The sequence below is a fragment of the Neofelis nebulosa genome, chromosome 7 (assembly GCF_028018385.1).
Source record: "Neofelis nebulosa isolate mNeoNeb1 chromosome 7, mNeoNeb1.pri, whole genome shotgun sequence".
Classification (NCBI taxonomy): domain Eukaryota; kingdom Metazoa; phylum Chordata; class Mammalia; order Carnivora; family Felidae; genus Neofelis; species Neofelis nebulosa.
This window is the reverse complement of record NC_080788.1, coordinates 7,168,346-7,182,222: the sequence shown is the minus strand read 5'-3', so window position 1 is coordinate 7,182,222 and position 13,877 is coordinate 7,168,346. Positions and strand designations below refer to the sequence as shown.

General features: G+C 53.1%; 1 protein-coding gene across 7 annotated transcripts in view; it reads left to right on the top strand.

The window, feature by feature from the left end:
• ACAN (aggrecan) overlaps positions 1 to 13,877 on the top strand; it is a 67,340-nt gene that overhangs the window by 42,860 nt on the left and 10,603 nt on the right. For 2 of the 7 annotated variants that reach the window (XM_058736620.1, XM_058736617.1), the window contains exons 11-13: positions 1,265 to 1,474; positions 3,934 to 4,856; positions 4,971 to 7,644. In XM_058736620.1, the coding sequence (XP_058592603.1) occupies positions 1,265 to 1,474; positions 3,934 to 4,856; positions 4,971 to 7,644 (3,807 nt within the window). Of the gene's footprint in view, positions 1 to 1,264; positions 1,475 to 3,933; positions 7,645 to 8,495; positions 8,610 to 13,877 lie in introns of all 7 variants that reach the window. The other 5 variants (XM_058736621.1, XM_058736619.1, XM_058736622.1 and 2 more) reach the window with 5 other exon arrangements.

Sequence of the window (13,877 nt, the reverse complement as noted above, 5' to 3'; positions counted from 1 at the left end):
GTCCAAGTGTTCTATTACGCTTCACTAAACACCAGAAACTCAGATTTTTAATTGACCTGTGCTGAGGACCCAGTGCGGATCAAACCACTTTACTAGCGGGAGTTCCGAGAATTCTGTCATCAAACGGCCCAGGGGGTGTGGCTAGGGCGTGGCTAGGGCGTGGCCAAGGCTTAGGGCGGGGCTCTGAAGGGATGAGATCGGCGGGTCTGAAAGCACTGACTGGAACCTACATTGTAGTCGCAGCTTGAGCCGTGTTTTATATATGATGCATCAAAGCTGAGTGTCTTTGTAGCTTCCTGTGAATGTAGAATTATTCCAAAACAAAGTTAATGAAAAATAAGACCTGAGCTTTGCCAAGTTTCTCAGACTTCCAGGGTCACCTTTTAAAACCCAGCTCAGAGAAAGCTCAGCCCCACACCGCCAGCCTCACGAAAGCCAAACCCCTCCCAGAGGATGATGTGTCGAGGCTCTTGTGCCAGTACCGCTGTCGGGGGCCCCCGAGCAGCAGAAGCTGCACCAGTTAGTCTCCCTGTCAATGTTTACCCATGCACCCCCCCGTGCACAGTCCCCGACCTTCCGTGAACTCGGCCTTTTCTGTAACTGCCGAGAGGTTTTGGCCTCTTTCCCGACCAAGCCCACCTCCGGTTTCCCCCAAACCAAAACAGTTACCCCCAGTCAAGAAGTCCCTCCTTCACCCTCCAGTGCTGGGGTGACTTCATGGATTTTAAATCACAGCCTCCTATTTTTGACCCATAATTTCTGTCCCCAGGAAAGGCAGCGTCATGCCGTAGGTGAGAGCGGGGGCTGGTGCCAGATGCTTTTCTTCAAAGACTAGATCTGCCTCTTATAAGCCACTGACCCTGGGCGAGTCATTTAACTCTGTGCCTCAGTTTCCCTAGCTGTAAATGATACAGTACCTATCTCATAAGGCTGTTGTGGGATAAAATGATTTTATATACATAACACCTTTAAACAATGCCTGGCATGTATAATAGATTCTGCAGAAGAGATGTCCCAGACCGCCCTGAAATAACCTGTGTGCTGATGGTGTGTGCGTATCGAAATTGTGTAATTGATGCAGACAGCTCTTATTGAGGAAGACAGAAACCATCTCACTGGGTTTGGGGGCGGGGGGGCTGTCGAGGTCTAGCAAGGTTTTTGCACCAGCCTGGCCCCTCTCGGAATCTTCTAGTCCCCCTTGAGAAGGGCCAACCTGGGATGGGTCACTGGTAGGAAGGAATTCTTAGCACCCTCATCTCTTTAGGTGTCTCAGCAGCGCCCTCTCCAGAAGAAGAAGAGGGTGGCACAGCCACGCCCTCTGTGGAGGACTGGATCGCTACCCAGGTGGTGCCTGGTGTGGCTGCTGTCCCCTCCGGAGAGGAGACCACGACAAGCCCAGAATTCACCACTGAGCCAGAAAACCAGACGGAATGGGAACTGGCCTACACCCCAGTAGGCACTTCCCCATCACCAGGTCTGTGTGGCTAGGGCTCTGGGGTGTGTCCTAGGGTGGGACATGTGCTCTGTGTCCCCTCTGTGTCACACTAGCTGAATGTGCTGCTCTGGGCAACGTCAGCCCCCGCAACTGGCCTCTAGGACAACGGTCAAGAGAAGAAAGGGGCAGCCTTGTTCATAAAGCACCTCTCACTCTGTCTTCCTGCATTTACACCCCTACCTTCCAGCCTTTTAAAAACTCTCTTGTGGGAGGATCTCTAATAGAGGGGTGAGGACCCAGAGGGGTAGTTGAAAGTGTGACCGTGACCTGTCTCCTTGCTTTGTTCCTCCTTCTATGTGTCTCTTCTGGGCCAGGCATCCCCAGCCAGAACTTCCTGAGCCCCATCTGTCCTGATAAAATCAGATGGGACTTGATGGGATGAAAGCTTCTAGGCCCCTCACCCTGTTGGAAAAAGTGTTTTGTGGCCATAAGGGAAATGCTGGCTTACAGAAAGATTAACAGGTTTCCTCACTGCAGACCTTCTCAGGGCCGTTGGATATGCTAATATTTACTTATATATTTATATTTTGAGAGAGAGAGAGAGTACCAGCAGGGGAGGGGCAGAGAGAGAGGGAGAGAGAGAGAGTCCCAAGCAGGCTCTGCACTGTTAGCACAGAGCCCGATGTGGGGCTCGAACTCATGAACCGTGAGATCGTGACCTGAGCTGAAATCAAGAGTCGGACGCTTAACCGGCTGAACCATCCAGGCATCCCCGCGTAAGGCTGAATTAAATGCACAGTAATGTGTGTGTGCTTAGTAGAGTCACCTCACCCAGGGGCACGTTCATTTGAAGGAACGAGTCCATCAGAGCTTCCCAGTTCGTCATCTAGTCACTCAGTGCACTGTTCCCCAGCAATTCAGCCGTGCTCGGCGCTCCTCTGGCTGCTAGAAACACAAAGCCTGGCCTCCCTCCATGCCAGAAGGTGAGGGTGCATCAGTGGAGCAGGTGGGATTCTGGCCCAGAGACCTCACCCAGCAGCCACACCCGCCTGTGACCCTTTCCTTACCTCCCCCTTCACCAGGACAAAAATAACTGAGTCCTCTTTGGCTTGAGTGTGTGGCTTGGCACAGGATCCTGGCAGCAGCTAGTGGGAGTTTCCACGGGAAGTCCTCTTGAATGCCACGACTGCTATCCTGAACCCCCTACCCACCGCCAAGATTCTGCCTGGAGGGATAGCACCCGCTGTGCTCAGGCTCTCTACCTAAGAAATGAGCCCAAAGGAACATGCGAGGTCCAATCCCAGCTAGGTTGTTTTTAAATGCCCATGGAAAAAAAAAAGAATGCCATCATGATTATTTAGCATGATGGGGCTTCTTTCCTCTGTTTTCCAAATCCTCTGTAATAGCACTCTCAGAATTGAAAAAGTTGATGTACTTGATGTATTTTTGCAAACAACACCAGCTGGCCTCCCCTGCCTTGAAGGGATGGTTTGGATGAATGATTCTCAAACTTGAGGGGTCATCAGTGTTGTCAGGGTTCGGGGGTGGGGGAGCTTATTAAAAGATAACATGCTGGGGCACCTGGGTGGCTCAGTGGGTTGAGCGTCCAACTTCGGCTCAGGTTATGATCTCACAGTTCGTGAGTTCGAGCCCCGTATCAGGCTCTCTGCTGTCAACCGGTCAGCATAGAGCCCAGTTCAGATCCTCTGTCCCCTTCCCTCTGCCCCTTCTCTGCTTGTGCTCTCCCCAAAATAAATAAATATTTTAAAAAAAGACAACAAGCTGGGGTGCCTGGGTGGCTCAGTCGGTTAAGTATCCAACTCTTGATTTTTGCTCAGGCCATGATCTCATGGTTCCTGAGATCGAGCCCTGTGTTGGGCTCTGCACTGAGTGTGGAGCCTGCTTAGGGTTCTCTCTCTCTCTCTCTCTCTCTCTCTCTCTCTCTCTCTCTGTCTCTCTCTCTTCCTCTTCCTCTTCCTCTCCCTCCCTCCCTTTGCCCCTCTTCCCCACTCGCACTCTCTCTCTCTCAAAAGAAATAAATAAACATTAAAAAAAAAAAAAAAAAGACAACATGCCGCCCCCACCCCAGACTCCCTGAACCAGTGGGACTGGGGTGAGATCTGAGAATCTGCTTTTCTATCAAGCTCCCAGACAATGCTGGTGTTGCTGGTTCAGAGACCACACTTTGCAAATCGTGGATTTAGATAAAAGATCCAAGTATGGAGGTGCCTGAGAGGTGCCCTTGATTACTTTTCATGGGAGCCAGGCCCCTACTTCCATGGGGATGGCATCCCCTGGAGCCTCACAGAGCACAGCGGCCAGGTGAGGCGCTTCCTGGTCCCCTCCTTCCTTGCCTTCCCCAGACACTGAGCAAGGCTCCACTAGAAAATGTCTAAACACACCTCTCAAGCAACATTTTGCTGTGGAAGGAACGAGTGAGCTTAAATAGGGCAGGGTTACTAAATCCACACCTCATCTTTCTTCTTCCTTTCTTCCAGGGATCCCTCCAACGTGGCCTCCCACCAGTGCAGCAACAGAGGAGAGCACAGAAGGCCCTTCTGGAACGGAAGTGCCCTCAGCCTCGGAGGAGCCGTCCCCCTCGGAGGAGCCAGGCCCCTCGGAGGAGCCCTTCCCCTGGGAGGAGCCATCCACACTTGCCCCCCCAGTGCCCAGTGGAACTGAGATGCCAGGCTCTGGGGAGGCATCCGGGGTACCCGAAGTCAGTGGTGACTTCACAGGCAGTGGAGAAGTTTCAGGACGTCTGGACTCCAGTGGACAGCCCTCAGGGGAAATTTCAAGTGGACTGCCCTCTGGAGATCTTGACTCCAGTGGTCTCACCTCTGCAGTGGGCTCAGGCCTGCCTGTGGAAAGTGGACTGGCCTCCGGGGATGAAGATAGAATTACAGGGCCCAGCATTCCTAAAGTTGGAGGTGAGGGCCTGGAGACCTCTGCCTCTGGAGTAGGGGACCTCAGCGGGCTGCCTTCTGCAGAAGGCCCAGAAGTCTCTGCCTCTGGAGTAGAGGTCCTCAGCGGGCTGCCTTCTGGAGAAGGTCCAGAAGTCTCTGCCTCTGGAGTAGGGGACCTCAGCGGACTGCCATCTGGAGAAGGTCCAGAAGTCTCTGCCTCTGGAGTAGGGGATCTCAGTGGGCTGCCTTCTGGAGAAGGTCCAGAAGTCTCTGCCTCTGGAGTAGAGGTCCTCAGCGGGCTGCCTTCTGGAGAAGGTCCAGAAGTCTCTGCCTCTGGAGTAGGGGACCTCAGCGGGCTGCCATCTGGAGAAGGTCCGGAAGTCTCTGCCTCTGGAGTAGAGGTCCTCAGCGGGCTGCCTTCTGCAGAAGGTCCAGAAGTCTCTGCCTCTGGGGTAGAGGTCCTCAGTGGGCTGCCTTCTGGAGAAGGTCCAGAAGTCTCTGCCTCTGGAGTAGAGGTCCTTAGTGGGCTGCCTTCTGGAGAAGGTCCAGAAGTCTCTGCCTCTGGAGTAGGGGACCTCAGTGGACTACCTTCTGGAGAAGGTCCAGAAGTCTCTACCTCTGGAGTAGAGGTCCTCAGCGGGCTGCCTTCTGGAGAAGGTCCAGAAGTCTCTGCCTCTGGAGTAGAGGTCCTCAGCGGGCTGCCATCTGGAGAAGGTCCAGAAGTCTCTGCCTCTGGAGTAGGGGACCTCAGCGGGCTGCCTTCTGCAGAAGGTCCAGAAGTCTCTGCCTCTGGAGTAGAGGTCCTCAGCGGGCTGCCTTCTGCAGAAGGTCCAGAAGTCTCTGCCTCTGGAGTAGGGGACCTCAGCGGGCTGCCTTCTGGAGAAGGTCCAGAAGTCTCTGCCTCTGGAGTAGAGGTCCTCAGCGGGCTGCCTTCTGGAGAAGGTCCAGAAGTCTCTGCCTCTGGAGTAGAGGTCCTCAGCGGGCTGCCTTCTGGAGAAGGTCCAGAAGTCTCTGCCTCTGGAATAGGGGACCTCAGTGGACTTCCTTCTGGAAGAGAAGGTCTAGAGACCTCTGCCTCTGGAGTAGGGGACCTCAGTGGGCTGCCTTCTGGAGTAGAGGGTCATCCAGAGACTTCTGCTTCTGGAGTAGGGGACCTCAGTGAATTTTATTCTGGAGGGGAGGGTCTGGAGACCTCTGCTTCTGGAGCTGAGGAACTCAGTGGGTTGCCTTCTGGGAAAGAAGACTTGATTGGGTCAGCTTCCGGAGACTTGGACTTAGGCAGAATACCTTCTGGAACTCTAGGAAGTGGGCAAGCTCCAGAAGCAAGTGGTCTTCCATCTGGATTTAGTGGTGAGTATTCTGGGGTGGACCTTGGAAGTGGCCCATCCTCTGGCCTACCTGACTTTAGTGGACTTCCCTCTGGATTCCCAACCGTCTCCCTAGTGGATACTACATTGGTGGAAGTGGTCACAACCACCACTGCAAGTGAACTGGAAGGGAGGGGGACTATTGGCATTAGTGGTGCCGGAGAAACATCTGGGCTGCCCTCCAGCGAGTTGGACATTAGTGGGGCAGTTAGCGGACTCCCGTCAGGAGCTGAACTCAGTGGCCAAGCCTCTGGGTCTCCTGACATCAGTGGGGAAACATCCGGATTCTTTGGTGTCAGTGGACAGCCGTCAGGATTTCCTGACATCAGCGGGGGAACATCTGGGCTTTTTGAAGTCAGTGGGCAGGCATCAGGGTTTTCTGGGGAAACATCTGCAGTGACTGAGCTCAGTGGACTGGTCTCCGGCCAACCAGATGTCAGTGGAGAAGCTTCTGGAGTTCTTTCTGGCAGTGGTCAACCATTTGGCATAACCGACCTGAGTGGGGAAACATCTGGGGTCCCTGGTGTCAGTGGCACGACCTCTGGAATCCCTGACCTGGTTCCCAGTGCCGTGAGTGGCAGCGGTGAATCTTCTGGCATTACGTTTGTGGACACCAGTTTGGTCGAAGTGACCCCAACTACATTTAAAGAAGAAGAAGGCTTGGGGTCTGTGGAACTCAGTGGACTCCCTTCAGGGGAGGCAGGTCTGTCAGGCACATCTGGGATCATGGATGTCAGTGGACGGTCTTCTGGAGCAGTTGACTCCGGCGGGTTTACCTCCCCGCCTCCAGAATTCAGTGGCCTGCCAAGTGCAGTAGCTGAGGTCAGTGGAGAATCCTCCGGGGCAGAGATCGGGAGCAGCCTGCCCTCAGGAGCATATGACGGCAGTGGACTTGCTTCCGGTTTCCCCACTGTCTCTCTTGTAGACAGGACTTTGGTGGAATCTGTAACCCAGGCTCCAACAGCCCAAGAAGCAGGAGAAGGGCCTTCGGGCATTGTGGAACTCAGTGGTGCCCATTCTGGAGCACCAGACGTGTCTGGAGACCATTCGGGATTTTTGGACCTGAGCGGGCCGCAGTCCGGGCTGGTGGAGCCCGGTGGGGAGCCATCAAGTACTCCGTATTTTAGTGGGGACTTTTCTGGCACTGTGGATGTAAGTGGCGAATCTTCTGCGGCCACGGGCACCAGTGGAGAGGCCTCAGGACTTCCAGAAGTCACTTTAATCACTTCTGAGTTCGTGGAGGGTGTCACTGAACCAACTGTGTCCCAGGAACTTGCACAAAGACCCCCTATGACACACACACCCCGGCTTTTCGAGTCCAGTGGAGAAGCCTCTGCGTCTGGGGAAATGAGTGGAGCCACCCCAACGTTCCCCGGGTCTGGGGTAGGATCGGTCCCGGAATCCAGCAGCGAGACACCTGCCTTTCCTGAGGCTGGAGCGGGGGCGTCTGCTGCCCCTGAGGTGAGCGGAGGGGCTTCCGGGTCCCCTGATGTAAGTGAAACCACCCCCACCTTCCCCGACGCTGATGTGGAGGGAGGCTCAGGCCTGGCGGTGAGCGGCAGCACCTCAGCCTTTCCGGAAGGCCCCGGGGAGGGCTCGGCCACCCCGGAAGCGCGGGAGGAGCCAACCACCACCCACGATGTGGGCACAGAGGCATCGGGCTGGGCTTCGGCCACTCCGATGGCTTCTGGAGACAGGACTGAAATCGGCAGAGACCTGTCTGGTCACACGTCAGGGCTGGACGTGGTCATCGGCACTAGCGTCCCAGAGTCTGAATGGACCCAGCAGACCCAGCGCCCTGCAGAGGCACACCTAGAAATCGAGTCCTCAAGCCCCTTGCACTCAGGAGAAGAGACCCAAACAGCCACCTTCCCCACAGATGCTTCCATCCCAACTCCTCCAGGAGGGACAGATGAATCCGCGGCAACCGTTGGAGGTATTGTTGGGATTTTTTTTTCCTTAAATGTGTTCGGGGAGTTCAGGCTGTAGCATAGTAGGAGGCGGTGTAAATTCAAGCTTCACTACAGATTAGCTGTGCAGCCTCAGGTAAGTTTCTTAACCTCTCTGAGCCTCCCCTGTAAAATGGGAATAGTACCAGGGACTATTAAACAGGATATAAATATATACCGAGCAAGCACTTAGCGTCCTGCTTCTCACATGGCACACACTTAGTGATTAGTGGTTGTTACTGTTACAGTGGAGTTACATCACAAGAACATTGATATGTGAATTCGACTATCTGTACTTGGCAGAGGGAGAGAGGAGGATGACTGTTTACACGATGCTAGAAATTCTACTCGCGCCCTTTCCCCATGGAGTTTCTCTTTCTTCGTGAGAGGAGAGAACGAATCTGATGACATCTATGCCCAGATATTTATTTCGTGTAGGGATAAGACCTGCACAATTTAGGAAAGTATGAAGTGTCATCTTGGCTGTCCTAAAGTGTCATTTAGTCCCCACCCCAGTACAGGTGACTTCTCTGTACAATGGTGATGGTCTCACCTCGACGCAGCCCAGGCACCAGGCACTGGAAGCCGATGATTTTCCCCTGCTTTTTGCCTTGGGATCCCTTGCCCCTCCCTCTGGGCCGAGAGACCTTTCCCGGTCAAAGAGCCCCACCCCCTCCCCCAGGATGCTAGGGCCAGGTGCCCAAGAAGGACAGAGACCCCAAAAACATGCTGACCCAAAGCAGCCTTGTGGGCTCCAGGGGTCCTTGTGCCCTGACCTTGAGGTCACAACCCCAGGCCGCTGTGTTCTTGACGCTCAGCCTCTCCCTGAGAGCCGCAGCCCCTGCCAGGTCCTGTGCCAAGGAGCCCTGTGGTAGTGCAATCTGCCAGGAGACAGAGGGACACATCACAGGCCTGTACCCCCCTGGCCCCACCGGCAAGAACTGCAACATAGGTAAGACCCTCATTGGCCGTGGGGGTGCAGGCAGGGGCAGGAGGGCGACTCCTTCGTCCCTAGAAGGGGCCACAGGTCAGAGGAGGCAACCGAGGCCAGTGGAGGCTCGGGCTTCTCAGACCAGAGAGGAGAGGTATGCAGTGACGGGTCAGTGTGGAAGCCACAGGGTAAACATTCTACTCTACGTGGAGTTTAGGAGATAAAGTTCAAGTAGTTAAACTAAAAGGTAGTTCATCTTTTTGTTAAGCCAAAGATTGTTTTTAAATTTTTTTAATGTTTATTTTGAGAGAGAGACAGACAGGGCATGAGCGGGGGAGAGGCAGAGAGAGAGGGAGACACAGAATCCGAAGCAGGCTCCAGGCTCCCAGCTCAGAGCCCAACACGAGGCTCGAACTCACGGACCGTGAGATCATGACCTGAGCCAAAGTCGGATGCTTAACTGACTGAGCCACCCAGGCGCCCCAAGCCAAAGATTGTTTTATGGGTCAAACACAACATATGCTTGAATTTTGAAGGGAAAACATCACTTCCGAGAAGTGTGGAGCGAGGATGTAGACAGGAAAGAGCAGGTCATGCCTCCGAGAGGGCTGTCTTGCATCGGGCCGAGCCACCCTCTCTGGGAAAGCGCTGCAGACCCCTCCGTGCCTGGCCCTGGGTGGGGTTCGGGTCCCCTTCTTGCCCTGAGGGAAACGGCAGGCAGTACTTACTTGTCACCCCCAGCTCCAGGGTTCACGGTGGCAAGTCGGCCGTGACCTGGCAGCCCCCTGCCCCTGGGCACCCACCACCCTGGGGCCCTCTGTCCTTAGCCATGGGTGAAGCAGCTTGTGGGACAGGTGAGGAGCCTGGGGAGTCCTCTGACTGGAGGTGGCGCCCCGAACGAGATGGTGAGAATCTACCTGTGTTCCCTGAACACTTGGAGGTCTGTGGCCATGAGAACACTCCATCTTGTCAGATCGCCACCCGGAAGGGAAGAGATGCCCAGTTACCTCCAAGCTCATTCTCTTGGGTTGGGTCTCCGCACTGCCCCCACGCCCTTACCCCAGCCTCTGTCCCAGGGTCTTTCCTAGGACATGTGCAAAATCAGAGCCATGAGTCCTGGGGGGAAGCAAATACTACTAGACAATTAGGGCTGGGCACCTATCCTCCAGTAGCCATTACATCGTGCACAAGGAAAGATTTTTGTGTTTGTATATATTGACATATATGTAAATACCTCCTAATATAGGCTCATGTAATACAAATATGCTGTTTATACACAGCATACACAGGAAATATTCTGTATAAACAGGCACTAGGTTGACTATGAATTCACTCTTTTCTCCACTTGGGTCAGCCTCTGGCCAAGTGTCAAGGCCGTGACTAAGAGCACTGGGGGCCTCTGTGGCCAGAGGGGTGGGTTCTTCTAGGACGGTCCTGGCCCTGCCACCACTGGCCCTGCAGTATGTCACAGGGCCACAGTCACCTCAGGGGTTAGAGTCACATCCCTCGTCATCCACCTCGATGGGAGGGCAGGGCACTGCCTCTGTCCTGAGAGAGGCTGCCCCTGCAGGAACCCTGGGGAGACCCTGTGTGTGTGCTTTCCAGCTAGTGGGGCTCTGACTCCTGGGTCAGCAGTGGGAATGGCTCTGTCTGTCCTGTGAGTGGCAACCCTGGTGGACATCATGTCTGGTGCGCAAGCACTTCCTCCCTCCGGGTGTGCAGGGGGGAGGACAGCAGGGCCACCTGTCTTGAGTGAGGTGTTAAGGGAGCTCAGCCTGAGTCGGAGAGGAGCAGACTCGGAGCCCAGCAGGACTTCCTGGACAGTCGCCAGGACCAGAACGCCCTCGCCCTCTTTTCGTGTCTTCTGACACCTCCCTCCATCCTTAGCAACTCCTTCCCTAAGCAAAAACGGGACACTGGGATCAGAAGTCACAGCAGGGCTCACGAAATGAGAAGTAGGTGGCAGTCGACCCTAATTGATCTGCTGGAAGGACAGCCCTTCTCTGACCGGGTGCATTTCCAAAGGGCTTTCTTCCCCACGACTTCCTCCCAGACAGCTCTGTGGGTAGCTTGGCAGTTATCCCCCTTCGAAACGGAAGCACAGAGCGGTCAAGTAATTTCCCTCACCCCTTTGAGTGAGTCAAATGCAGAACAGGGGTCTTCATTCACTTGTTTAACACGCTCAGCCAAATAGGAAGCTCCCTCTTGAACATAATAATCAGTTGCCGGTCTTAAAGAGCCGGAAGATGAACTTCAGGGCGACCAGAATGGAGAGAGGTTTTAGAAGTGGGGCTTGGCCCGTGAGAAACCCACAGCCAAGCCCTTAGTACCTCGTTTGTAATAGGGTCAATCAAAGGTAGTGGTTCTCAGCTTTAGAAAATTCTGAGGCCTGGAGTCCCACGCCCACAGATTCTGATTGAAATGGTCCTGTGACCTTGGCACTGGGTTGTTTTCTTTTATTTATTGTTTTTAATGTTTATTTGGGTGGGGGGAGGGGCAGAGAAAGGAGAGAGAATCCCAAGTAGGCTTCTTGCTGTCAGCGCAGAGCCCGACGCAGGGCTGGAACTCAGGAACGGTGAGATCTGGCACGGGCGGGGGTTAAGGCCACCCAGGTGACTCCACTGTGCGGTCAGTGCTGAGAAACTGAGGAATAAGGAACACCTGAGTACAGCATCTGGCCCCAAAAAAGTATTAATAAAAATTACTTCTGGGGCACCTGGGTGGCTCAGTCGGTTAAGGGTCCGACTTCGGCTCAGGTCACGATCTCGCGGTCCGTGAGTTCGAGCCCCGCGTCGGGCTCTGTCCTGACTGCTCAGAGCCTGGAGCCTGTTTCAGATTCTGTGTCTCCCTCTCTCTCTGACCCTCCCCCGTTCATGCTCTGTCTCTCTCTGTCTCAAAAATAAATAAACGTTAAAAAAAAAATTACTTCTGCTTCCCCATCTCTTACTCTGCTGGTTAGGGAAAGCTTTACCATCCCAAAGAGCAGGTGTCGAGGATGCTTCTGAAAGGCCAGAGGAGCATGCTAATCTCCACAGGTGACCCACTGTTGTCCTGTGCTGGGACTGGGAAGCACAGGCTGTTGAAAGACCATAGGTCAATGTTCTCCAGGCGCCAGAGGGAGCAAGCTACAGCATTATTCCTGTGGCAGTGTTTGAATGCTCAGGGTCAACCTAGTAAGTGAGGTTGGACGCTGTGTGTCGTCCTTAAAAGAAAGTATCTGACAGTTGCCATCAGCTTGTTTCGTCAACATGCCGTAGACAAGTTCTTGACAAATTATTCATCTGTACTCTTGATGACTATTCACATTCTTTAGCGATTAGAAGCAGGGCTATGCCACTCCCATCCACTTAAAAAGCAGCAGCGGGGCCACCTGGGTGACTCAGCCGGTTAAGCGTCCGACTCTTGACTTCGGTTCAGGTCACGATCTCATGGTTTGTGAGATCGAACCCTGTGTCAAGCTGTGCACTGAATGCAGGGCCTGCTTGGGATTTTTCTCTCTCCCTCTCTCTGCCTCTTCCCCTGATCACACTCTCTCTTTCTCTCAAAATAAGTAAATAAACTTAAAAAAAAAAAAAAAAAAAGGCAGCAGCATCCACCCCACCTATGTTGCTGATATTTGCTGAGCTTTCTGGCTCTGAGGTTTTAAACCCTGTTGCTCCTTGGAATCACCTGGATGCTTTTTTAAAGTCACTGCACCTGGGCCCCACCTGGAGCTACTCTGATGCGATCATTGGTCTGAAGAGGGTCTCTGGCATTGGTATTTTTTAAAAATCCTTTTTAAAGACGTGTTAACTACAGGGTGTAACTACGTGTACACCCAAGGTAGGAACATGCTACCTCACGTCCAATTTCCCGGCCATCCCCGGTGCCGGGTGGATTTCTCTAAACTCTGGGGTTGGAAGGGCGTGAACTTAAAATTTAATCAGCCTCTTTTCGGTCTTAACCACCATTCTCCGTTTTGTAGGCTTGAGACTCTGATCTATGGTCTGACACGGTCTCTTCCCCTAGAGCAGAAATGTTTGAAGTTCAGTGAAATCTTAGCCCTGGGTGGGGAAAATGCTTTCAAAGCAAGTGAAAATACAAGGTTACAAGTGAAAACACAAATCACACCTTCATGACTTGATGTAACTAAAAAGTCTACAGGCAGGTTTTGTTTTTTTTTTTACGTTTTATTTTTATTTTTTTGAGACAGAGAGAGACAGAGCATGAACGGGGGAGGGTCAGAGAGAGGGAGACACGGAATCCGAAACAGGCTCCAGGCTCCGAGCTGTCAGCACAGAGCCCGACGCGGGGCTCGAACTCACGGACCGTGAGATCATGACCTGAGCCGAAGTCGGCACTCAACCGACTGAGCCACCCAGGCACCCCAATGGGCAGGTTTTAACAGGGAACCAAGGTTGACCCTTGAATAGCACTGGGGGTTGGGGGTGCAGCCCCCATATGGTCGACAATCTGCATATAAATTCTGACCCCCCCCCCCCCACTTAACTACTAATAGCCTACTGTGGACCAGAAGCCTTCGTGATAACATAAACAATCAATTAATACTAATTTTGTATGTTCTGTGTATTATATGGAACTCTTTTTTTTTAATGTTTTATTTATTTTTGAGAGAGAGAGAGCATGAGCAGGGAAGGGCAGAGAGAGAGAGGGAGAGAGGATCCGAAGCAGGCTTTGTGCTGACAGCAGTGAGCCCAATGCGGGGCTGGAACTCACGAACCGTGAGATCACAACCTGAGCTGAAGTCAGACGCTCAATCGACCGAGCCACCCAGGTGCTTCTATGTATTGTATTCTTATAATAAAATAAGCTAGAGAAAAGAACATCATGGGAGGGCGGGCACCTAGTTGCCTCAGTCAGTAGAGTGTGTGACTCCTGAGCTTGGGGTCATGAGTTTAAGCCCCACGTGGGGCATAGAACTTAATTTAAAAAAAGGAAAATTATAAGGAAGAGAAAATACATTTACAGTACTGTACTGTAAAAAATCTGCATGTAAGTGGACCTACACACAAACCCATGTTGTTCAAAGGTCAACTATAATTGAATTTAAGAAGCAGGATATTGGGGTGCCTGGGTGGCGCAGTCGGTTAAGCGTCCGACTTCGGCCAGGTCACGATCTCGCGGTCCGTGAGTTCGAGCCCCGCGTCAGGCTCTGGGCTGACGGCTCGGAGCCTGGAGCCTGTTTCCGACTCTGTGTCTCCCTCTCTCTCTGCCCCTCCCCCGTTCATGCTCTGTCTCTCTCTGTCCCAAAAATAAATAAAAAACGTTGAAAAAAAAAATTTTAAAAGA